The 23,718-nt window shown below is 51.5% G+C and overlaps 1 protein-coding gene across 5 annotated transcripts; it reads left to right on the top strand.

The window, feature by feature from the left end:
* The first annotated feature begins 554 nt into the window (after positions 1 to 554).
* Positions 555 to 14,167, top strand: USB1 (U6 snRNA biogenesis phosphodiesterase 1). Of its 5 annotated transcripts, none has more exons than XR_012374650.1 (8): positions 555 to 739; positions 1,595 to 1,761; positions 3,982 to 4,165; positions 6,626 to 6,695; positions 9,585 to 9,638; positions 10,584 to 10,689; positions 11,926 to 12,009; positions 13,059 to 13,111. XR_012374650.1 is itself a non-coding variant. In XM_025889244.2 (7 exons), the coding sequence occupies exons 1-7, from the start codon at positions 636 to 638 to the stop codon at positions 12,861 to 12,863; spliced, it is 708 nt and encodes a 235-aa protein (XP_025745029.2). In that variant the 5' UTR covers positions 555 to 635; the 3' UTR covers positions 12,864 to 13,052. The 5 variants fall into 5 exon arrangements, 3 of the variants coding, with proteins under 3 accessions (XP_025745029.2, XP_025745028.2, XP_073736325.1); XR_012374651.1 differs by lacking the exon at positions 13,059 to 13,111 and adding an exon at positions 12,855 to 13,052; XM_025889244.2 differs by lacking the exons at positions 6,626 to 6,695; positions 13,059 to 13,111 and adding an exon at positions 12,855 to 13,052.
* The last annotated feature ends 9,551 nt before the right edge of the window (positions 14,168 to 23,718 follow it).

Genomic DNA, 23,718 nt, shown 5'->3' with positions numbered 1-23,718 from the left:
GCACGCCTCAGCGGACCAGGGAGGGCGCCCGGCTTCCGACCAACCTGCTCGGCCTTGGCGGAGGGGGCTCCCCCCGCAACCCGACCTGAGACCCGACGCCCGCGCTTGAGAGGAGGGGCCTCCTAGACCCTCTGATCTTCTGGAACTGACCCGCTTCTGATTGCTCAGCTTGCTCTTAGGAGACGGGCCCCTGGAGCTCGGGCTCTGGACCGGCTTGAGGAGGGGGCTCCCGGACCTCTGATCCCGTCCGGGCCTCGAGGACAGGGATCTCCGCTGGGTCTAGCGCGCTGACCGCTGACCCAGGGACCGTCCGTGGCTAGGAGGTCTGGTCGCGGATGGCTGCTGACAGAGGAGGGTACAGAGAGGTCAGGGCCCAGAGCGATCTGTGAAATGGGCACACAGAGGCTAGGGGTGCGGTTCCGGGAGGCGCCAGGTAGCCGTCAAGGCGCTGCGAGCTGGCAGGCAGCGTGGTCTGGGTGTAGAGTCCCGCCCGAGTCCGGCGGGGCCCCGCCCCTCCAGGCCCCGCCCCGAGGCGGTGCTTCTCCGGGCCCCGCCCCCGGGAGGGCACTTCCGGCGTAGCCGAATTCCGGGTGCGATCGCTCGCGGCTACGGGCTGCTGTCGTGGAGGAGGCCCCATGAGTGCGGCGCCCCTGGTGGGCTACAGTAGCAGCGGCTCGGAGGATGAGGACGAGGCCGAGGCCGGGGCCCAGGCGCGGCCGGGGACTGGAGGCTGCTGGCGGTAAGGAGCGAGGAGATCTTTCTGGGGAGGGTGCTGGTTCGCGCGACACCCCGACGGAACCCGAGCGTCTGAAGGGAAAGGGGCGATGGTGCGGAGCGGCTCTCCAGGGAAGAAAGAGGGGTACAGCGGAAAAGGAGGGTCCGGAGGACAGCCCTGGACACAGCCCCAGAGTGCCCCTACCTGGCTAGGCCAAGGTTAGGAGGCAGGAAACGTGGGCTTGGGTCCCCCCTCCAGCGCTGGCCGCCGCCAGGATCTCCTGGCGCGCACCACAGCACCACCCTAGGTCTGTTTCCACATATGGAGGGTGTTTTCATCCATCCAGTAAATGCTCATGGAGCACCCGCTCTGCGCCAGGCTGTGACACTCGGCAATGAACGAAACGGTCGAAGTCTGACTTAGTGGAGCTGCAGTTCTCAAGTGCCACCCCTGGTGCTTTGAAGAGTGCCTTTCAAGCAGTAGTATCTCTGTTGATCTCACAATAGCTCTGTCAGGTAAAGTACACTTTACAGATGAGGAGACTGAGGCCCACAGAGTACACATGACTTGCTCAAGACCCCACAGCTCGGAAGCACTTGTCCACTGTTCAGGGAATGTGACCTCTGAACAACACACTGCTGCCTGCCCAGTTGTTTCCCATGCTCCCAGCTAAAGTCAGCCTCCTGGGGCTGTGGGGAGACCCCAGTGAGACAGTACTGGGGAAAGAGCTTTGTGGTTATCTAAAAGCTGCTTCCAGCACCTGGTGGGAAATTGATGCGTACAGTCACCCTGGATAAGGGGTTATGACTTTTGCTGTAGGCACAGAGGTGGAGAATGCCAGGAGGCTAAGTGTGCTCATTTCCTTTTTCTCTCTTGCAGTACCCAGAGCCCCCTTCCCAGCCAGAGGTTGCCGGTACCCGACAGTGTGCTGCACATGTTCCTAGACACCGAGGAGGAGCCTGAGGATGACCGGGAAAAACACGGGGGCCGGGTGCGCACCTTCCCCCATGAGCGGGGCAACTGGGCCACCCACGTCTATGTGCCATGTGAGTAACGTGTAAAGGGCGGGTGACTGAGATTTGATAGGTGCCTCTTGATGGGAGGAAGCTGGCCCCAACCAGGAGGAACAAGCCAGAAACCTCTGACATGGATGGTAGGAGAGAGATGGACTTAGCAGAGAGAGAACAAGTTTCAAGAATTGGGGAGTTTTTCCTGTAAACCTGTTTTCAAAAAGTTTCGAATTCGTTGCCTGAAATATTTTTTTAATTAACCCTGGGTATAATGTTTTCCCACTCATGAGGTGACCAAGGGAGGGTCTAGGGCAGTGTCAAGGCCATCCCGGAGTGTGGCTGCAGCTGGCAGTTTATTCCTGAGAGGGCCCTGGGTGTGCTGGGGCAGGTCCCCCTCCCGCCCCTACCAGCCCCCATGAGTGAGTGGCAGGCAAAAAAATGCCCAGGCGCCGGAGTCAGACCTCACTTCACTACCCAGTGCTCTGGGCACCCTTTAGTAAGTTACTGGACTTCCCAGAGCTTCAGTATCCTTATCTCTAAAATGGGGATTATAGAAATCCGTATATCCTAGGACTGTTGTGAAGATTAAATCAGATCATTTGTGTCAGGCTCTTAACACAATACACAGAGTAGGTGGTGGCTCTTAGTATTTTGTGTTCGATCAGGTCAACTCTTAGAGCCTCCATTTCCCCATCCACAGAATGAGAATGATTCTCTGTACTGCCTACTCACCAGGGCATTGGAACAAATTGACTAACAGCCTGGCTGTGAACAGACCGTTACCCATGCAGCTCCAGTCCCACATTTGGTTAAAAAAAAAGAAGAAGAATATGTGAACATACAGTGGTGGTCATTGTAGTGTTCTTCGTCTTTGTGAAAAATTAGGAGCATTCTAAACATTTATCAGGAGATTCTAAACATCTAATAGGTGACTGATAAAGGAAGTGCTGTTGGTGATTATGGATTACTGTGAACCTATGATCAGCTTGTCCTCTGCACTGAGAGGAAGCTATCCAACATGTAGCGTTACATGAAGAAAGTCAGTGGAAGGGACACCTGGGTGGCTCAGTCGGTTAAGCTTGTGCCTTCGACTCAGGTCATGATCCCAGGGTCCTGGGATCGAGCTCCACATGGGGCTCCCTGCTCCGCGGGGAGTCTGCTTCTCCCTCTGCCTGCCACTCCCCCTGCTCATGCTCTCTCTCTGTCTCTGACCAATAAATAAATAAAATCTTTTTAAAAAAAAGAAAGAAAGAAAAAAGCCAGTGGAAGAACAGTTTGAATGGTACACTCTCATTTTTTCAACAAATAAAATGTATACACGAGGATATGCACTGAGAAGAGGCTAGGGAGATAGGCATCCATCTCTGACAGTCTTGAAAGTGGGGTGTATGCCCCCTGGGGGAGAGGTCAAGATGATCCATCCAGAAGAAAAGTATTAGAACTTCTTTATATATCCCTTTTTATCTCATCTTTTAATTTTCTTAAATTTTTTATTTTTTTTATTTTTTAGAGATAGAGGCACAGCAAGAGAGGGAACACAAGCAGGGGGAGTGGGAGAGGGAGAAGCAGGCTTCCTGCCGAGCAGGGAGCCCGATGTGGGGGCTCGATCCCAGGAGCTGGGATCACGACCTGAGCTGAAGGCAGACGCTTAACGACTGAGCCTCCCAGGCGCCCCATCTCATCTTTTAAAAGTTTCTGTTCTTGGGGTGCCTGGCTGGCTCAGTCGAAAGGGCATGCGACTCTATCTCGGGGTGATGAGGTCGAGCCCCACATTGGGTGTGGAGATTACCAAAAAATAAATAGACTTTAAATAAATAAATAAATAAATAAAATAAAATTTCCATTCTCGAGAGTGTACCTTTTACAATGGACATAATTTTGTAACATGCACATTTGTAACTTATAAATAAATACACGTTTGTTGCACATATGCGTGCAAGTTTGTTTGACTAATGGCCCAGGTGATCACAATAGTTTGGAGACTGCTCGATGCTCTAGGTGATAGGATTTTGGGGGGCCCTGCTTTCTCCTTGGCATATTTCCTTTTTTTCCTTGAATTCTTTACAATGAGCATACGTGTGTTACTTCTATAACCACAAAATCATATATTAAAATAGATAGAGCTAGGCTGCTTTCAAAGTAATTTTCCCCCAAAATCCAGAGTAGTGAAGGCCTTTCTCGGCCTTCTGGGATTCTTCATTCAGCCACACGGCCCTGGCTAAGAGAATGGCCCGCCCTCTCTACTCTTCCCTCCAGATGAGACCGGGGAGGAATTCCTGGATCTGCTGGACATGCTGCTGCCCCACGCCCAGACCTATGTTCCCCGGCTGGTGCAGATGGAGGCATTCCACCTCAGCCTGTCCCAGAGCGTGGTGCTGCGGCATCACTGGATCCTCCCGTTCGTGCAGGCTCTGAAAGACCGCATGGCCACCTTCCCGCGGTGAGTGCCCGGCGCTTCCTCTGCCTCTCCCCTCGTTTCCTCCCCTTGGCTCCTCTTCCTGTCCTAAGCTACTGTGGGGGTATAGGTGTGGGGTGTGCTACCCCAGCCAGCGGGCCAGACCTGAGGGTTAGAACACTGAACATCTCCTGGAGCTGCCAGCCGTATGCCCCATCTTGTGCGACTTTGGACAGGCCACAGAAGCTCTGGAAGCCTTGTGTCCTTACCTGCGGGCAGGTCATGGTAGCCGCCTCCAAGGGGACCTGTGGAGAGTGAAATGAGGCAGGCCCCGGCTTGGCAAAGGATGGGAACTGGCCCCCACCTCTGGTTTAGTCTGCTAGCCTAGGACTTCTCCTTCCTCAACTTTGCATATCTCTTCTTTCTACCAGAGTGCCTTTCCTCCTACACTTGGCCAGGTTGAAGCCCTGCCCCTTCCTTGAGGCTCTCCAATTTGGCATCTCCCCCAGAGTTCCTCAGTCCTGGGGATCATCCCATGCTGGGGCAGTTTATACCCTCGTGCTCATTTCATTCATATCCAGTCCTTGGCCCCTTTGGAGCCAAGCGCTCGCAGGCCCAGGAATGCAACTTCTCTCTGAATACCCCACGGGTCTTCTCCAGATGCTTTGCTGACTATAGGCATCAAATGGATGTTTGTTGAACAATTGAGCAGGAGAGAGGGATCCTCTGAGTGTTAGTTCCAGAAGGAGCCCAAGAAGCCATTCAAGGTGGTGGTTTTATTTGCAAAGCCCTTGGTTCAAATGAAGTGTTACCCAAAAGCCTGGATGTGTAGATGTGTAGGAGAAAAACACAAGTCTTCCAGAGCGCAAGCCCCACTCCCACAGTGCAGGAGGCCTCAGGCCCAAGATTTCCGTAGACGCACTCCGCCCAGGTAGGGAACTGCCCATTCGGTTCAGCCCTTTCTGGGGGCCGGAAGAGGAAGGGACTTGTTCCAGTTCAGTCAGCCGGAGAAATCAGGACTATCTCCACCTCATTCAGTGCCCATCCCACCCCACCATCCCGTTTTTTTATCATTGCTACCAAATTGACTGAGCAATATGTATATTGCTTGGTCACAGATACCAGAGATCCAACCCAAAGTGGCTTAAACTGAGGGGGAATTCATAGGCTGGTATGACTAAAAAGTTCAGAAGTCACGCTGGCTTCCTGCATGAGTGGTTGGGGGTGAACAGAAGATGGCACCTGACTCACCGTCTCTTAGCTCGGCACCTCTCTGTGTGGGCTTCCTTCTCACAAAGACAAAGAAGGCCACCGGCAACTTGGGGCTGCCAGTCCACCAGCCTAGGAAGCCAGCCCTCTTTTCTAATAGCTTCAGCAAAAGTTACAGGAACGACTTTGATTGGTCTGACTTGGCTAATGTGCTCTTCGTCTGTGAGTCCAGTTGGCAGAACCCTTTCCCCCTCTACGTGAGGATGTTTCAGTTGCTGGCTTCCAGCTCTGTTCTCTGGGTAAAGGTGGGATGTCAGCTGTGTCTGGGGCCACCTGACTTTGGTAAAAATGACTTATCATCGCACTGCATGCATCTGGGCGGCAAAGACCATGCGAGAACGAAACCTCTGGCGGGAAGCCATGGCGCTGGGCTCCTCAGTGTGCAGTGGTCCTTTGACTGGACAAGTCCCTTGCTGGGACCTCTGCAAACTTTGCCCACGGGCCATTGCTAGAGATAATGGTCCCTGGGGAGCCCAGATGTAGCTCATGCTCTTGCTCTCTGTGGGACCAGGAGCAGCGCCTAGATCACCAAGCTGGCTCCCCTTGATGTTCCCCTGCTAGTGCGTGTGTCTCCTCCCCTGTGTCCTGGAGAAAGCCGGACTAGGTGGCCTCTTTGGGTTTGTTTGGTTGAGCCTGTGACCAAGAGTGGGCAGCAGCACACCTTCGATTCTGTTGCTGCAACCGAGGGAATGCTGTGTTCTGATTGGCCAGGCCTGGGTCAGGTGTGCCCCCCCGGGGGGGGGGCAGCAGGGTAGAGACCCCTCCCCCAGCACAAAATGGGGGGAGCAGCCCTCCAATACAAGATTCCTGGGAGAAGGGGGGTTGGTTGGTGTCTTAGCCAGGGTTCTGTGAAGTCTCGAGTAGTGGCTACTTCCCACTCACTAGGTCCGATCAACAGTGTCAACATCAATGTCATGGACCAATGGAGTGTCTTGTGTAAGCAAAAAGTGATGAGACCCTGCAAAATAAATGATGGCGTAGGGCTGGAGGCGATCTACCCAAGAGGCAGGGCAGTGAAGGCGTGTTGCTGGCCTTGCCTGCTGAAAGCCCACTGACCCTGGGCCTCGTGGACGGGGCTGGAGAAAAATGAATTGCCAGGCCAGTAGCCACATTCCAGGAACCAGGGGCTATGTTGATCTCCTTGAGCAATAAAACCACATCTAGAACACCAGCTGCAACTGGGGTCACCTCTTGGTTAAGCTTCTTCTAACCTGCCGCCATTCTCTTCCTGTCTAGTTCACTTCTGCGAACACCGCGACAATTAGCCAGTGCCCTAGGCCTGCCCGAGACTCTGCTGTCTACCATGGTAACTACACCCGCCTCTCAGCTCGGGTGTTTCCAGCTCCCTCACTGGAGCCACCTGTTGGTTTCAGGCAGCTAACCCAGCAAACTGTGAGATCCCCTCCCTAACTCCTCGAGCTGTGGCATTCACGCTGGATCTCTACTTAGTGAGCGAGCCCATATCACGAAATTCGGCCTGATCCAACTCTACGATGCTTGCACCACACCTTTAAAATCTATCCCCACACACGTTCCGTGGATTTCTGCTCATGTAGATTAGAAAACTGAGGTAGTAGTTTGGAGCATGGCACATCTCCTCACGAGTCACACTTTGTACCTCACCTTAAGGGGTCTGCTGGGACTTTATAGGTCTAGAAGCAAAAGCGGGGAGCACGCCTGGGTGGCTCAGTCCGTTAAGCGTCTGTCTTGGGCTCAGGTCATGATCCTGGGGTCCTGGGATCGAGTCCAGCATTGGGCTCTCTGTTCAGCCAGGAGCCTGCCTCTCCCTCTGCCTCTGCCCCTTCCCCCTGCTCCTGCTTGCACGTGCGCTCGCTCTCGCTCTCTCTATCAAATAAATAAAATCTTAAAAAAAAAGATTAAAAAAATAAAATAAAACAGCTTTTAAAGAAAAATAGAAGCAAAGACGGGTAATGGGGGTGGCTCGTGAGGAGACTCGCCATCCTCCTGCAGGGCAACTGCCTCAGTGCCAGGTGAATCCCCTCGAATGGAGGTGGAAAGGCCCAAACCACTGGGAAAGAAAGCTCGTGAGAATTTAGGGGCTCAGTGCCCCAGCTTCATCAGGGCTTCCCACATGTCCCCATCCCAAAGGATCCCAGTCTTTCCCAGGCAGTGTCCTTACTTGAACTGCAGCAGCCGCTCAACTAGTTCAACTTGTGTAATTCAGCGGATCACAGGATGCGGTTCTGCCTTTGAGTTTCTGCAGTTACAGCCCTGAGGCTGTGGGGCAGGAGGCTCTCCCTTAGGGCACATCTAGAGGTTCCTAGGTCCTTGATGCTGCTTGAGTTGGGAATTCAAATCCCTGAGCTCACCTTGTTCTTTTGCCACTCTGTCCAGCGACATTAAGAGCAGCCAACCAATGTCATTATATTCCATAGTTTCCCCAAATTGTTTGAAAGTATCATACAGTACTTAGCTCCTTCTAATAAATGGTTGACTGAGATCATGCATCGCAGATATTGTACACACCTCTATAATCAGTTCCCACGTGGACTACCAGCGCTCACTTTACTACTAGAAACAGAGTCAGTACTGTCTTTGAATCTAATCAGAGAGCCAGTTCCGGAAGCCTCCAGAACGAGTTCAGAAGACTCAGTCTTAAAATCCTGGTTTAGAACCACTCTCGGTATCCAAATCTGCGTTGGGGTTCTCCAGAGAAACAGAACCAATAGGATAGAAATAGAGACAGAGGTAGAGATACACAGAGATTTATTATAGGAATTGGCTCACACAGTAATGAAAGTCGAGAAATCCTACAATCTGCCATCCTCAAGCTGGGGAACCAGGAAAGCCGGTGGTATCATTCAGTCTGAGTCCAAAAGCCTGAGAATGGGGGTGGGGGGGGGAGATGACTGATGGTGTAAGTCCCAATAGAGCCTAAAAGCCTAAGAACCAGGAAAGTCAACGTCCAGTGTCCAAGGGCAGGAGAAGATGAATGTGTCCGCTCAAGCAGAGAGTAGGAGTGCCAGTTTGCCCTTCCTCTGCCTTTGTTCTGTCCAGGCCCTCACTGGATTGAATGATGCCCACCCAAATTGGGGAGGGCCATTTGCTTTATGCCGTTCACCAATTCAAATGCCAATCTTTTCCAGAAACATCCTCACAAACACACCCAGAAATAATGTTTTACCAGCCCTTTGGGCATCCTTCAGCCCAGTCACGTTGACACATAAAATTAACCCTCACAGTTGGGCACAAACCTCCAATGTCCACTTCAGGATGTTTGTCAGGTCCCTTGCAGAACTCTGGGTAAACTTGACACTTGACCAAGCTCCTGCTGGTTCCGTCATCCCTTACATTTTCCCCAAAAGGGATGCATTAGGAGGCCAAAGACTGACAGGGAAGCCCAATTTGACTGAGTCTGAGCCCCAGGACAAGTGAGAGTCTACCCAGCGTGCTGGGGTGTTGTGTTCCATCATATGGAACCTTGGCCCGGAGGCCGTCAATGATCATTTCTTGCAGTGGGATTTGCCAAGTTGGTCCCTCTGAGATCTCCTAGTGTCTCAGAGAACACAAACCGGAACCAGCCGGATTGAAAGCAGTTACCTGATGACTGAACCTGATGGGCCCTGTGTAACTGATCTGAGAGATGGGTGGGTACATGGATGGGCAGGTGTTTCTGCCCCATTTCCACACCAACAGAAACCCACTTCCCCTCATTAAAGCATCATAGGTGACAGCAAGGGCTTTGGAATCAGACAGACTGAGGTTAAGATTGTGGCTCACCAAATTCAACTTCACCTAACCTCAGCTTCCGTGTCTGTAAAATGGGCATAGTTAAAGTGTCTGCATCACAGAGTCACATGAGGATGCCCTCAGCTCAGGCCCTGGCACATGGGAAATGTTCATCTGTTATCACCTTGATGAAGAAGACTTTCTCAGTTCCCATCGGTAAAATTAAAATAGTCTCAAATTGTTCATTGGGATGAACTGCTATTAATAAAAATTTTGCTAGCATCTGAATGAAGCTATGTGTTACTGCAACTGGGTGATTATGTAAGGCCTTGTCCAGCTCTAATATTTTAGGGTTCAGTTATACCACCTGTATAATAGGGTAACAAAATGAAGTGTGCAGTGAGTTAACTGTATTTTCAAAATCTTTCTTTTTAATATAAACTTTTTTCAGATTTTTTTCCTCTTATTATTCTTCCTGAAACATCTTTCCTCTTCTAAATTCCAGATTCTTCTTTACCGCCAACCGGGTAAAGATTTATACCAATCAAGAGAAAACCAGGTGAGTCTCCCCATCTGCCCCCAGTTTGCTTCCAGAAGATTCTTGGGAGTAAAGACTGAAAGGGTGCTTTGCTTCCAGCCTTGCCTGCCCCATTTTTTTCTTTGTTTGTGTTCTAACCAACTCTATGACTACAAAAGCACCTATTCCCAAATCTGAACCTTTCATTAAGAAAAATAACTAGAGGAACATGGGGGGAGGGGGGCAGAGATAGAGAAAAACATCTCAGTAAAATGAACAAAAGCCTGCCACTGGAAGAAAACATGGGCCCCTGCCCAGCTCCATCTCCACTTGAACATTTAGCTCATACCATCACCTCCGTGACCTCTCATTTCCACGCTGTCACACGCCTGCCCTTGATAGGTCCATCACTGGGCAGTCATGAGGCGCCAATGAGGCCAGCATGTTCCAGCAGTAGTGGAGTGGGTTGAAGCTGGGAGGTGAGGGATTAGAGATAGTGACAGTGGACAAGTCATCTGATAAGTTTCACTGAGACCAGGAGGGTGTCTGGCTGAAGATGTGGGCTCACAGGAGGGTTTTTAAAGATGAGGGAGCGTGTTTGAGAGCTGAGGGGAGGGTGGCCGGTGCCCAGAAGCCACGTCCCCAAGAGAAACAGTCCAGACTCAGGAGTCATGCGACACTGGAGAGCAGGGCCGCAGAAGCTTGGGGGTTGTAGACAACGTGGCAGGGGCACATGAAGAAGTTCCTCAAGGATCGTGAGCCCCCCGGGAAGGAGGAGAGATGTGTGGTTAGGACTGGGGAAGGAAGGTTTAGGGACAGAGGAAAGAGCCAGCTCAGAGGGCAGGCAAGCGAGGCAACCAGGAGAGGGGGGAGAACCAAGGCCCCCTGACCTGCTTCCTGTGTCCTGCCCTGCCCCCAGGGCAGATGGTTTAGGTTCTCAGGGGCTGCATCTCAGGCTCACCTTGTCTCCACTTCTGCCTTCCCCAGGACCTTTGTCGGGCTCGAGGTCACCTCCGGGCACGCCCAGTTTCTGGACCTGGTCTCGGAGGTAGACAGAGTCATGGAGGAATTTGACCTCACCACTTTCTACCAGGTAACAAACAGCCTCTGCCTCTCCATTGGCCTGCCTAAAAGTGGAATCAAACCATCCTCGGAGGAGCCCTTGTTAGAGGCAAACTGAAGAGCCCTCCAGAACTTGCCCCCGTGAAGTGTCCTCAAGGCCAGCCTTCGGAGGACACAGGCCTCCAGGAGAGAGGGGAGCGGAGGGGCCGTGGCAGAGTCAGGTTCAGCCCATTGGAAGTCTGACGCTTCATAGAAATCTCGTTTTATCTTCAATATGTACAAGATTTACCCATTCTGCTCCATATGGATCCATGTTCATCTCTTTTTTGAGAAGGAGTAGTTCTCCCAAATTTTTTTTAGTAAAATTGACACACCAAGAGGAGCGCTAGCTTTCCGAACCTTCCTGCACCTCACCCCGCCCCATGCCCTCCAGGGGTATTTGACTCCAAACTGAGTATCAGGTCCTTAAAGGGCCCTTGGTTTTGCTTGATATATTCTTTTAAAGCCTTGCTGAGGCATAGGAGTGTGAGTTTCAATGGAGACTATTACTCATAATTTTAGACATTTTGGTTTTTGTTCATTTCATGTTAGAAAGTATGTCATCTATTGAAATGTTCTAGATCAGAAAATAGAGCTGGAGCCTGCGTTCTCATCCACGTCCCAGATTTAATGACTGTTAAGGGAAAGCCTCTGGAAGCAGGACTGTCTTAGTCAGCTGGGTCCACCATAACGAAATACCCTAGATGGAGTGCTTTAAACAGCAGATATTTCTTTTCTCACAATTCTGGAGCCTAGAAGTCCAAGATCAAGGTGCCATCATGGTCCGTTTTTGGCTCAGACTCACTGACTGTGTCCTCGTGGTGGAAAGAGAGGAAGCCAGCTTTCTGCCATCTCTGATACAGGCATGAATCCCATCATGAGGGCCCCCGCTTTGATAAACTCCTCTAACCCTAATTATCTCCCAGAGGCCCCATCTCCAAATACCACTGCATTGGGAGTTGAGGCTTCAACATAGGCATCTGGCAGGTGGGGAGGGGGGCAGGTTATGGACACAATTCAGTCCATAGCCGGGGCCAACCCAGAGCTATTTTATCTATCTGCGGAGGGTGCCTGGGATCAACACTGATCAGCTCTGAGAGTCTAGTCTCTCCTGGAGCAGGCCAGGGCTCCAGCAGGGATACCGCGACAAGGGTCACAGACCTCCTGTCACGTCTGGATGGGCCAAGACATCCAGGTGACCGCCTGCCTCCCTGCTGTTCTTCCACAGGACCCTTCATTCCACGTCAGTCTGGCCTGGTGTGTGGGTGACGCGCGTCTCCCCCTAGAAGGGCGGTGCCTACGGGAACTACAGGTGAATTCGCGGCGGGAGCACAGAGGGTGCCCAACGCCAGGAGTGACGGGCCGCATGTTGGGGAGGGGAGGGGGAGGTTTGCCTGCAGGCCCTGAGGATTATGCGTGCAAACCAGAATCTGGGGGAGGAGACCCCCATCGCCTGACCTTGCTACTCAAAGGGCAGGCCCATGGCCACAGCCCCGGGGAGCCTATTAGCAATCCAGACTCTTTGGTCCCAACCCAGACCTAAGAAATCAGAATTGCATTTTAACAAGATCTCTAGGGATTTGTGTGCACGGTAAAATTTGAGAAGCACTGCCCTACACCACTGATCTGAGAGAATGCTGTAGGCCTCTCCTGAAGTCCTAGCCCTTCGCCCAGAGGTTGAAAGTTCAGGTGCCCAGCAGGGCCCGGCAGGTGTGAAATGTGCCATGTGTAAGGCACATCCACCCCGTACCCTTCCTGCTCTGATAAGCAGATGAGATGGTTCACTTTCCCGTCACTGCCTTCGGAGGAGCTGATACTCCTTCACCGCTGGGAGAGTTTAGAGTGGGGAAGGTTGCCATGTAGGACTGTGGACCAAGTGTCGCTAGCACTTCTGTTTTTCAAGGGAGACCGGAAATCCAGATTTTTATGTGCAGTCTCTCATTTTCAAATGTTAGCACTAATGTGAATTTTTTTTTAAACATGTTGCAAGCCAAGCAGAGTGTGTGCAGGAGGATAGTACCCCTGGGCCATCAGTAAGCAGCCACTTCTGCTCTTGGCCTAATCATGCTATGGGGGCAAAGAGCCCTGGTTTTGGGCTCCAGCAGACCCGATCCCAGTTTTTTCAGGTTCTGAGTGTCCATTTCCTCCTCTGCACAGTTGGGATGATAGGACCCACCTCCCCAGATGGCAGAGCTGATGAGACAAGACACCTAAGCGCAGAGTCTAGGGCCTGCACGGCCCTCAGCCTCCCTGCACGGTGCCTAACTCCTGAAGGATTTTAGTAGGCTGGGCTTGTTCGCAGTGCCCTCTGGGTCCCTGATTCCCCTAATGCGACTGTCCTTTCTCGGCTCGCGGTGGAAGAACATCGTGGATGAGTTTGAAGACCCCGAGATGGTGCTGCGCGCCCACGCCGAACAGGTCCGCTGCAAGTCTGGGAACAAGTTCTTCTCGATGCCTTTGCAGTGAGCACGAGAGACCCTCGGCCCTGGCCCCTCTGCAGGCCAGGCAGAGATGGAGAAGCCTGCCCCAAGCCCTGGGAAGGCTCTCAGCCTCCCAGCGCACTGGGAGGCCTGGTCTGGAACGCAGCCACTGCCCGTCCTCCCTGGGGGCTGGTTCAGGCTGGTTCGCGCCTGGCCGGTTTGGGTTGCAGGTCTGGCCCTGGGGTGTGTGGTCATTGTCAGGAATCACCAGTAGAGGGCAGCCTGGGCTTCCTAGTTCTAGATCTGTGGTCTGTGGTCATGCCACACACAAAAGAACGTCAGGGTCACCTCAGCGAGCCCACCCAGACTCAGCCAGCACCCCCACTGTAGCCCCGCCAACAAACTGCCCCTCCCCCACCCCCTCCTCCCATCAGCTGTTGGCATTTGGAGGCCGTTGGCCTCCATCAGGGCTCTTTAAACCCTCATGCCCTGGCTCTTCCCCACTCGCGCTGAACATTCGGTGTTTTAATGGGCCTGTCACCCTCCCTCCCTGAAGCACATCGCTTTTATTTATTTATTTTTGGTCTCCCCCTCCAGTGCCAGCAGAGGCCATCTCAGGGCCAAGGTGGAGAGTGCTTATTTGTGCTTCTGCCTCAGTTTTCTCCACCCCTGCCTCCCACTCACGCCCAGCCATGTGCCTGGGGAGCCGGGAGCAGATGTTTCATTTTGGCCTGGCCGGCGGCGGCTCTAAGCCAGCCCTTCAGTGCTCTGTGACCTCTGGCTTCTCGTCGGCTTTCCCAAGGAGGCGGAGCGGCGAGGCCTTCCCCGCGCTTCTCTCTCCGCCACCTCCAGCCGCCTGCAGCGGGCATTCTGAGGGGGGCTCGGAGAACAGGTCAGGGGGTGCCCAGGGCTTTTATTTTCCATCAGGCCTTCACCAGAGCAAAAGACCAGTCCCCTCCAGTTGTCATCTGCATCTCTGGTGACAGAGAAAGATATTTTTATGTGACAGGTTTCAATTACGTTCAAATAAAAATTGCAGTTTTAATTTTGGATTTTCTTTGGGACTGCTGTTCAGCTAGGTGACAAGACGACTGTCCTCTGCCTGCACCTTCTCCCACGTACCTCACAGTGGGGGGGGGGGGACTCTTGGGAGTCCCCGTTATGGTTTCTGAGGCCATGAGCGGCATTAATGGTGCCTCAGTAAAATGACGGTGGGGTCACCGGCCTGCCAGGCCTGCACCCCAGACAAGTGGCACAGACCATTATCTAGCCCAGGGCAGGGCCTGTGGCAGGGGGTGGGGGGAACCCCGACTCCTCATTGGTGTAAGCACAGACATTCAGACCTGACACTGCTATAACACGTCCAGAGTACTTTCCAGAACCATCTCATCTGTCCTCCCAGTAACTCCCCCCAAAAAAGTAAACCAGGGAGGAATGAGTATTCCACTTATGCAGAAGAACAGCTTAAATGCCTTCTCTCTCTGGTCCACCCTGACCTCAGTCCTGCCCTGGGGCTCCTGGTCAGGACAGCTGTCCCCCACCTCACCCCAGGCCTGAGGAAAGGGGGCCCGTCGCTCTGACTCCCCCTCTGCTTCCCGCACCTCTGCGCTCTCTGAGGCAAGCTCCCAGTCACCGCCCAAAGACACAGGAAATCACGTTCTGTACCTGGTTCCCCAGCCCCACTGCACTCATCTGCTGATTCAACTCCAACCGGGCAGTCAGCGGTGCCTATGGATTTTGAGGTCACGCTGGAAAGGGAGAGGAAGCCTGTCCTCCTTCCTGGCATGCAAGGAACACAGCAAATGTGCCGTGCAGCCAGCACTGAGGGCCACCAGCTCTGTGTCAGGATGTTTGGGGGCAGGGGCGGGGGGGGGCAGGGCGTGCAGAGAAGGATCCCCATCCCCAACGCAAGAAAACGTCACCCAATCTCCGGCAGGTTCCAACCTCAGCAGGGAAGCCAGCCCCCACCAAGGCCCGCTCTGTCGGCCCAGACCACCTGATTTTCCTCATCAGGGGCACTGGCTCTCCCCAGGAGGGCAGCACCACCATGAACAGACCCAGGTGGACCGACCGGGCCAGTCCCAGCAGAGTCTGGATGGAATTACAGTGCGGCAACTTTAAGAAATGGGCCAAGATCAATAAGGGGCTCATCAGTGGGTAATGGCAGGTGGCGACAGAGGAAGGAAGCCGGAGAGTCGCTGAGGGGGGAGGCTGGGCAGGCCAGGCCGCAGGAGGCTGGGGGGGGGGGGTCTGGCGGGAGCCCAGACCCCGAGTGTGCAGCCAGAGCCGGGCTGCCCGCTCCCCAGCGCTCCGCCGACAGAGCAGAAGCAGCTGGGGCTCTTCCATAAGAGGAGATGTGATCGGAAGGCAGAAGACAAGCCCAGCGCAGGCCGGGGTCCCACCCCTTGGCAGGCTTGGCTCGGAAGAGAAAGATGCTCCTGATGGGGATTTTATCACACCAAAGAGAGCGCAAAATCCACACATGTGGCCCGGGTGTCCTCAGATGTTCCCTGCAGGGCAGGGAAGTGATCTTCGAGGCCGCCTTGGCCCCTTTCCACCTGGCACTCTTGACTCTCTGCACGCCTCTCCAGACCACCCCAGCTTTGTTTCCAAGGAAGAGGGACATTACCTCGGCTTGTTTGTTTATTCCTTATCTTGGTACGGGAGCCTGAGGGGCCCATGGGAGTGGGGTGGGTGGGTGGGTGGCAGCCAAGGATGGGGGTGGGGGCCCTGGGCCTAGTTCCAGCCCACAGCACCTGGCTTTTATGAGGGACCTCGGCGCCTACCTGAGCCAGAACCCCCCTTTTACCAATGAAGAGGCAAACCCAAAGAGGGCAAACAACTTGCTCCAGATTGTCCAGTAAGTCAGTGCTGAGGCAGGCCCCCTCCCCCTCTCCAGGCCTGACTTCTAATCCCCACCTGTTTGTACAACCCCTCACCACACCTCAGGGGCTCAGAGCAAAGCTGGGCTATGAAACCACGCATCTGTGCTTTGATTCAAAAAGGCTCCAAGAAAACAAGAGGGGCGGGGTGGGGGTGGGGGTTCTAGATGAAATGATATTAGCGAAACTGGGTAAGGTTTAATGCAGGGTGACTGAAGGCTAGAGCCCACAGCGGCTGTCCTGCCAGTACCCTCAGGCCTTGGGTGCTGGCCAGACCCCGCAGAGCCACACACTCCCATGATGGTTGGGTGTACAAACCCACCTGGGAGCCCAGAGTTGCCTGCAGGGGCCAGAACCCAAATACTGGGAGCTTCAAGTTCAGGTCACAAGGGATGCCTCCTCTTTTAAGTAGGATTTACCCCAGAACAGGAACCTCTAACAGACAGAAAATAATTACCAAGCTGACCACAGGCCTCTAAGATCATTACTCATGGTTCTTGGGTCCCTCTCTTGACTAGAAACCTCCTAGACTCAAACTCTTCTTTTTATTTTTTTTTAAGATTTTTTTTTTTTTAAAGTAATCTCTACACCCAACGTGGGGCTTGAACTAACAACCCTGAGTCCCAGGCTCTACGGACTGAGCCAGCCAGGCACCCCTCAAATCCTTCTTTTTAAATTGACCAATTGGCGATAAATACCGTGAAATACTGCAGGGTGTTCAGTTAAGCCAAGACGAGCCTGTTGTCCATTTCTGACACCCACTATACATTTCAGAGTAAAAACTTTAGAAGTCTACCCTGCTTATCACAGTGAGCACCAGTGAATGTATAGAATTGTTGAATCACTGTGCCGTACACCTGAAGCTAATATAACACTGTGTTGTCAACTATACTTCCATTTTTAAAAAAAATTTAGAAATCCATTTCTCAAATGAGGGGTCCCACAGAAAAGGTAGTGGAAATGGATAAAATTGTCCCCACCTTTTCCCTGAAGAACTGAGGCCCCTCTGCATACTTGCTGCTAGAATCTAGTTTTAGCAAGAAACCTACTAAATCCGTTTAGTGAGAAATCCCCACCCCTGATAAATCTGATCAAACTCCCCATCCCCACTACCCCCAGGTGATACCCAATCGCCCTGGCCTGCCTCCCTCACCCCACCCCCTAGCTGCCTCCTTGGCTACAAATTCCCCCTTGCTCTGGTTGTATTGGGAATTGAGCCCAGGTCTCTACTGGAGTCTCTTTCCCTATTGCAATAGTTTGTGTGGGTTTGGGGGTTTTTTTTTGTTTTGTTTTTTGGTGGGTTTTTTGTTTGTTTGTTTTTGGTAAAATCTATCCTCACTGCTTTAACTTCTCTCCGACTCTGTTTCTCCTTAATGGTTTTTGGTGCTGTGACCCAGAGCTGAACCGGAACCACCATCGGACTCACAGACATGACAACCAGGCTTCGCGGTGTCCACCTAGACCTTCTGTCTCCAGTCTCTTTGCTGGGGCTTGAGTATCCAATGATGAATCCGACTCCAGAGCCCATTGCTCTGAATAAATGTCCCCTGAAACACAGCGAGGATTTCGATTCTTAGGATTCTGGGTATACTCTAGAAGCTGGGTCGAGCCCTAAGCAAGCAGCTGTTTTTAAGAAGCTGTGTTAGAGTCCTGGGTAAACAGAGGCTAGGTGAGTCCTACGCTTTTCTGATTCAAAGAGGCTAGTCTCTGTAAGGAACAGAGGCTGGGTTAGAGTCCCAGATATTTCTGTTCATAAGTATAAAGGTACCGTTAGTTAAGAACATGGGAGCTTTTCAACCCACTGAAAGCTCTCCTCAAACTCCTGCTGACAATATCCTTCTAAGGCCAAATGCTGTCCACTTTCTTTCTCATTAGCAAAACTTTACTAAAAACTCTCTTTACAGTGGGCCCTCTGGGGGGCTCTTGGGATATACCCAAATTAGTCCACCTAAGGGGAGCCCTCGGGCCAAAAGGAACAAAATTCTCTGATGCACAATGCTCTGCTTAGTTCACTCGGTATGAAAAAACCAAAAAGCAACTAAATGATTCAAACCTCATTCAAACTATAGAAGTTCTTCAACAATGTCTTCAGAGAAACTGTTCTGACTCAGTAAACCCCCTAGAACCCGTCATAGTGCCCCGTTTTCCCCTTGCAGTTCTCCTTCATATCCATCCCTCTCTCCCAAAATGTCCTTCACCAACACCATGCCCAGCCCCTCAACTCCCTGCAACTGGAAGGTGCACCAGACCCCCATCTCTTGCAGATGAAGCCCAGGGTGAGACCCCCCTACCCGTTCTCAAGCCAGGCTGACAGAAGAAACGCCATTTAAACCTTGGTCTCAGTCAGAATTAACACGTCACCATCGAGGACTTTCCTGACTCCTGAAAGAAAAGGAAAAGATTCACTAGATACTCTAGGATTGTTCTGGGAGCATGCTCTCCAGATTCCCTGATTTAGATCAACTTCTCCACCTATGGTTTGGCCTTGGGGATGCGTCCCTTCGGTTTGGAAAGGTCAAAGGAACACCATACCTGAAGACCCTCAAGGGTACCAGATGATGTCTAACTCCCATTAGAAAATGAGGGATATAAGGAAAAAAAGAAAAATGACTAGAAGCCATTCTTTAGGTCTCTCTCACCAAAATTGACTGGTCACGGATTCAAAATTAAAAACAAAGATGAAATGTGTCTAATGATCACCGTCAATTAGAGACAACAGGAAGGAGCTCTCGGGGCTGGAACTGACCTTCCAAACAGCCGCAGCTCTGGCCACGAGCTTTGGAAATGGTCTCAGAGCAGAGCTCCCTGACACATTCCAGAGAAATAATATTAACTGGCACAACACAGACATGTCTAAGCGCCAGACATTAGCCCAGCGTTACAAAGATGGTATTTCAAAACCATTGGGAATAAAGAATGCAAGCTCATGGCATTGCAATTAAAACAGCTAGGAGGACCTGAGAATTTTCATCTATGGCAAATTCCAAAATCACCGTCTTCCATCAATCGAGACACTTGCTGAAATTGAAGAAAGAAGGATGTTGGGCCTGGGAGTGCCAGGCCTCAAGAGGAGGGAAAAAACCCGAGTCCCGTCCTCACCAGAAAATTCTTGACTCTCCTCCTAGGAAGTAAGAGTCCAGTGCCCTCAACTGCCACCAAAGTCACAAGGGGGAAATAACCATACACGTTTCAAGGGCACCCCACCACGCTTCTCACTGACTCCAGGGCAATGTGTCCTACCCTTAACCCCACCTTGTTTCCCGGCCCCCTTCCTCGAATCACCAAACTTTACCAGTGGTGAGTTTTGATAATTTACTTCATGATCTACCTGCCTCTGTCTCCACCCCTTAATATTTCCATGGGGCCTCCTGAAGCTCAGCGCAACTTCCTTGCCAGTTCTGCTGATCCAGAAGCCTGTTTGGAAGGAATCTTCCCATGAGTAGGAGATAAAAGTTTATCATGCCCTGGAAAGTCTCCTTCTACAGGTCCCTGACTCCTCCCCTCCACATCTACCTCCCCTAACACTCTGACTTCCCTGGGGTCCTCTGCCCCCTTCAATTAACACCTTCCTCACTGAATATTTAAATCAACTATTAGGATTCTCTCTTCTTCTTCTTCTTTTTTTTTTTTTAAGATTTTATTTATTCATTTGAGACACAGAGATAGAGAGAGAGAGAAAGCATGAGCAGGGAGAGAGGCAGAGGGAGACGCAGGCTCCTCGCTGAGCCAGGAGCCCGATGTGGGGCTCGATCCCAGGACTCTGGGATCATGACCTGAGCCGAAGGCAGACGCTTAACCATCTGAGCCACCCAGGCGCCCCAGGATTCTCTCTTCTTTACGGACAAAAAAACCTGACTAATATGGATGCATAGAGATACAGAACCCCTTAAGGTATAAATAGATGTTTCCATGTGCCTCCCCAGGATTTCTCAGGATCATTTAAAGTCAGAAGGACTGGAGGGGCCCCACCCGATAATCCAAGCTTTATTAGACAAAAAACTTCTAATCCCCACTTCTAATCTATGCAATACTTCCATTTTGGCCATTAAAAAAACCAAACGGGCAAAAACATCAGCCCAAGATCTGAGAATCTCTTAACAAAATTATTAAATCCATACTTGCCTTGGCACCTAACCCTAACACTGTCTTGTCTGCCACTCCTTCGAACCCCAGTACCTCCTAGTCCTCCATCTGTGTCTCACCTTGTGTAGAACTCCCCTTCATAAGGAATCCCAATACGTGTTCTGCTCACCTGGGATAGCCACCAACACGCCTGCACCGCTGTGCCCCCAGGCTCCACTGAGGCACTTCCCACACACCTTAAATGTCAGTTCGAGGGGCTTAAAATTCCCAGGAGACTCCACTTTAATCCGATGCGTAGATGACCTTCTTCTATGTTCTGACGGTTATGGCAACTCCTCTTGGACACGGACTACCTTCCTAAGGCTTTTTAGAAAGAAAGGGCCACAAAGTGGCTGAAGACAAAATTCAGCTAAGCTGTGTGTCTGATATCTGGGTCACTGTACTTCGGCTGCATGTAAAACTATCTTCACAGACCAAGGCTCCCCTGTTTGACATTTTCCCCTCCCTGAAAGAAGAGGACAACAGATAGGCATTTGGGGTCTTGGAGGATGTTGTAGGGTGTGGCTAGAACTACATTCTCCTGATTGCCTCACCCCTCTGTGCCATGACTAAGGAGGCCTCCCCAGATGCGGGAATCTGGGGTCCCCTATCCAAAGATGCTTTTGAGAACCTTAAGGGCTCTCTCTCCACTTTCACTTCCCACACTTACACTGACCAGTTACTCCCTGCCTTTTTCTTTGTGCATGAACACAAGGGTCATGCCCTCAGAAGCTTATTGGTCACCAAAGATCTCAGCCCCGTGGCTATGGCATAATCCCCCTTGCCCGTGAGCCATGGCTACAACCACCAAGCTTGTCCCAGCTGCCTCTGATTTAGCATTAGGTCATCTGCTGTACAGACCCTACTGCTTGATGGAAACACAGTACTTTTCTGCATCTTGACTTACCTCTCATGAATCTTACTACTCCCCCCCTCACATCGCTGTATGTCACTGTCAAAACCCTGTCACCTTGCTTCCCTTACCCACTAATGGGATGCCCCACCATTGTGTCCCTAACACTAGTCCACGATCCTGTCTTAGGCTAGATTCATCAGAACCCCCCATACACACTGACCTCACTCTTCATGTCAATGGCTCCAACCTCTGAAAGGAGGATGGAGCCTTCCAGGGTGGATACGCCACCACTGATCAACACAAACCTCTAGAATATTGAGCCCTGCCAAATGTCAAATCAGCCCTGGTTGCTGAGTTAATTGCTCTTATTCGGGCTTCCGGTAAGAGCAGAAGGAATAAAGGTTAACATATGTACTGAAGCTGCTACACCTTTGGGGTAGAACGTGACTTGGGCACGTAAAACAGAGAGGATTCTGACAGCAGCCAGTTCCCCCAGTCAAAAACAGACCCCAAATCGCAGAACTTCTAGAGGCACTGTTATTAGCCCCGTAGACTACTATGGTAAAAACTGAGGGACACGGCACATCAAATTCAGACGTGACCTAAAGAAACAGACTGACTGGTAAGTGCGCTACATCAGCAGACCCCTCCCTGCCCACCCCAGAAATCCAAGGGTTTCCAAGCCTTGGGACTACACCCTTGCATCCCGCTTTCAGGGCCTAGACCCCTGGTGGGATTATTCACCTGCCCCTGAGAGAGCACTATTTTAGGACGACTCCTCAGGCAATCATAAAAGAAATCCACATGGCGCAAATGGTAGCTTCAGACTCGGGAAGAAATGGATGGGGAAAGCTGGATGTTTAAGCCATTCAGATAGACTTTGGAAACACCCAGATGGCTGCTCCACAGTCCCCAAGTTCATCTCTAGAGTGTGGGGCTTATTCACCACCACTCTCACGGAAAAGGACAAAATGCAGGATATAGGAGACAAACGGTAGTTTGGACTCTTTGGCTTTTATTTGGACCAAGCGGTCGCCCCTTGCCTCAACGGCCAGAAACAGAAGCCTGGAAAAACCATAAAGGTGCAGCAAGGAAGGGAAGCGGCTCGCCCTCCACCGTGTCAACCCAGATACTTACCCCTTGCGAGAAAACCCCGCACCTATTCCAGTCCATCCTCACAAGGGTCTCGTCTTTTCCATTGTAATTTTACCACAGGCCCTTTTCCAAGAATGAGCATTTATCATCACACTTACCTAACCGGCACTAAATCCAACATAAAAGCCCCAAGCCACGACAGGGTTCCCTGGAGATCCCTCATGGGAATGAAAATGTCCCCACGGCACCTCCTACCTGGTTTCTCAGACCCAGCCCAACCCCATAGAAACCACCTCCAGACACAGCTTCTCCCCCATCCTCAAAATTAGCATTCTCTGGTTATCCTCAGCCACCAGATGGTTATTTTTATGACCCCTGGCTAATTCCTGATGGTTCTGACTTTGTCTGGGGAACCCACGCTTCTTGGTTGTCCCCTGCCAACCAGACCAGCTCTTGCTACCTCGTCAATCTTACCAAATCTCTTCGTCTTACTCTGTTTCCTGCAATCTTCTTGCATTCTTAAATTCTCTCTAAAACAACCACCCCCTCCCTCAGGGTCACCTCGCTCTCACTACAAGAACAAGAGGTATCCATGACGTCCCAGATCCTCCGAATGGTGATCTCCGTTCCTGGGAAGGCGAGGTAGAAAAAACAGCCACAAAACTGGGCCTGCATTCCATCCAGGATCTCTCGACTTTTGGGGGAAAAGTTTGCCACTTTTTTGGGTACCATCCCTAGGAATTTATCACCTGGCTCAAGAAGTTAGATTCCACAACAGAATCATCTACTCATTGCTGAAGCCATTCACCTTGTCCCTAGATAATATCACCGTGGGCCTCGAGTCAGTGACCGGCCAACTACAAGAAACCCAGCGAGCCATTCTCCATATGACCCTGATTACAGAAGGGGGCACTTGCCCAGTGGTCAGAAGTAACTAGTGCATCTTCAACCCCAACAATCTACCAGACATCTTTGCCATAACCAGGAAGGTTCGAGAGGTGAATGAAGAAAACATTTCACTGCCATTCTAACTCACACCGCCAAGGAAGGATAACAGGTCCTGAGACTTTTGGTAGATCTCTGAAGGTCTGTGAAGTTGGGTACACATATTGATTCCGTCTCTAGCGTCCATCTACTTTTCTTCAAGGTATTCCTCTCATTAAAGGTCTTGTGTGTCGTACAGAACAGCAATTATCTATTGTCACCAACCACATAAGGAATAGACTTATGTTGTTCAGAGGAAAGAAGAATTTCTTTTCTTCACTTGAGCAAGGGGGGAGACTGACAAAGATTCTTTGCTTGACCAAACTTTAGTCAGGATCCCCCTGAACCTTCTCCCCAAGGAGGCCCTTCTATGTACTTCCTTGTAGAATCCAGTTCAGCAAGAATCCTGCTAAATCAGTTTACTCAGAATTTCCCACCCTGAGATCTTATCACGTTAGGCATCCCTACAACCCCCAACCCCCACAGGTGATATCTGATCTCCCTGGTCCACCTTCAGCCAGAACCCCCCCACCCCCACCCCGCTCCCCACCTCCCACTCCACTTGCTTCTTGGCTATAAGTCCCCCCTGTTCAGGTCGCATTTGGAACTGGGTCCAGCTCTAGAGTGGAATCTGTCTTCACCTACTGCAACAGCCTAACCTG

Source organism: Callorhinus ursinus, unplaced genomic scaffold (assembly GCF_003265705.2).
Source record: "Callorhinus ursinus isolate GAN/ISIS: 27379988/994484 unplaced genomic scaffold, GSC_fseal_2.0 scaffold37, whole genome shotgun sequence".
Lineage (NCBI taxonomy): Eukaryota > Metazoa > Chordata > Mammalia > Carnivora > Otariidae > Callorhinus > Callorhinus ursinus.
Note: the sequence above shows the minus strand (reverse complement) of the source record. Positions and strands in the feature narration are given on the sequence as shown.

Coding starts and splice junctions, on each gene's coding strand:
- USB1 (XM_025889243.2), top strand. CDS start 636: ATGAGTGCGGCGCCCCTGGTGGGCTACAGTAGCAGCGGCTCGGAGGAT. Junction 10,690..11,925: donor ACCTCACCACTTTCTACCAG/GTAACAAACAGC, acceptor GTTCTTCCACAG/GACCCTTCATTCCACGTCAG. Junction 12,010..13,058: donor GGTGCCTACGGGAACTACAG/GTGAATTCGCGG, acceptor TCGCGGTGGAAG/AACATCGTGGATGAGTTTGA.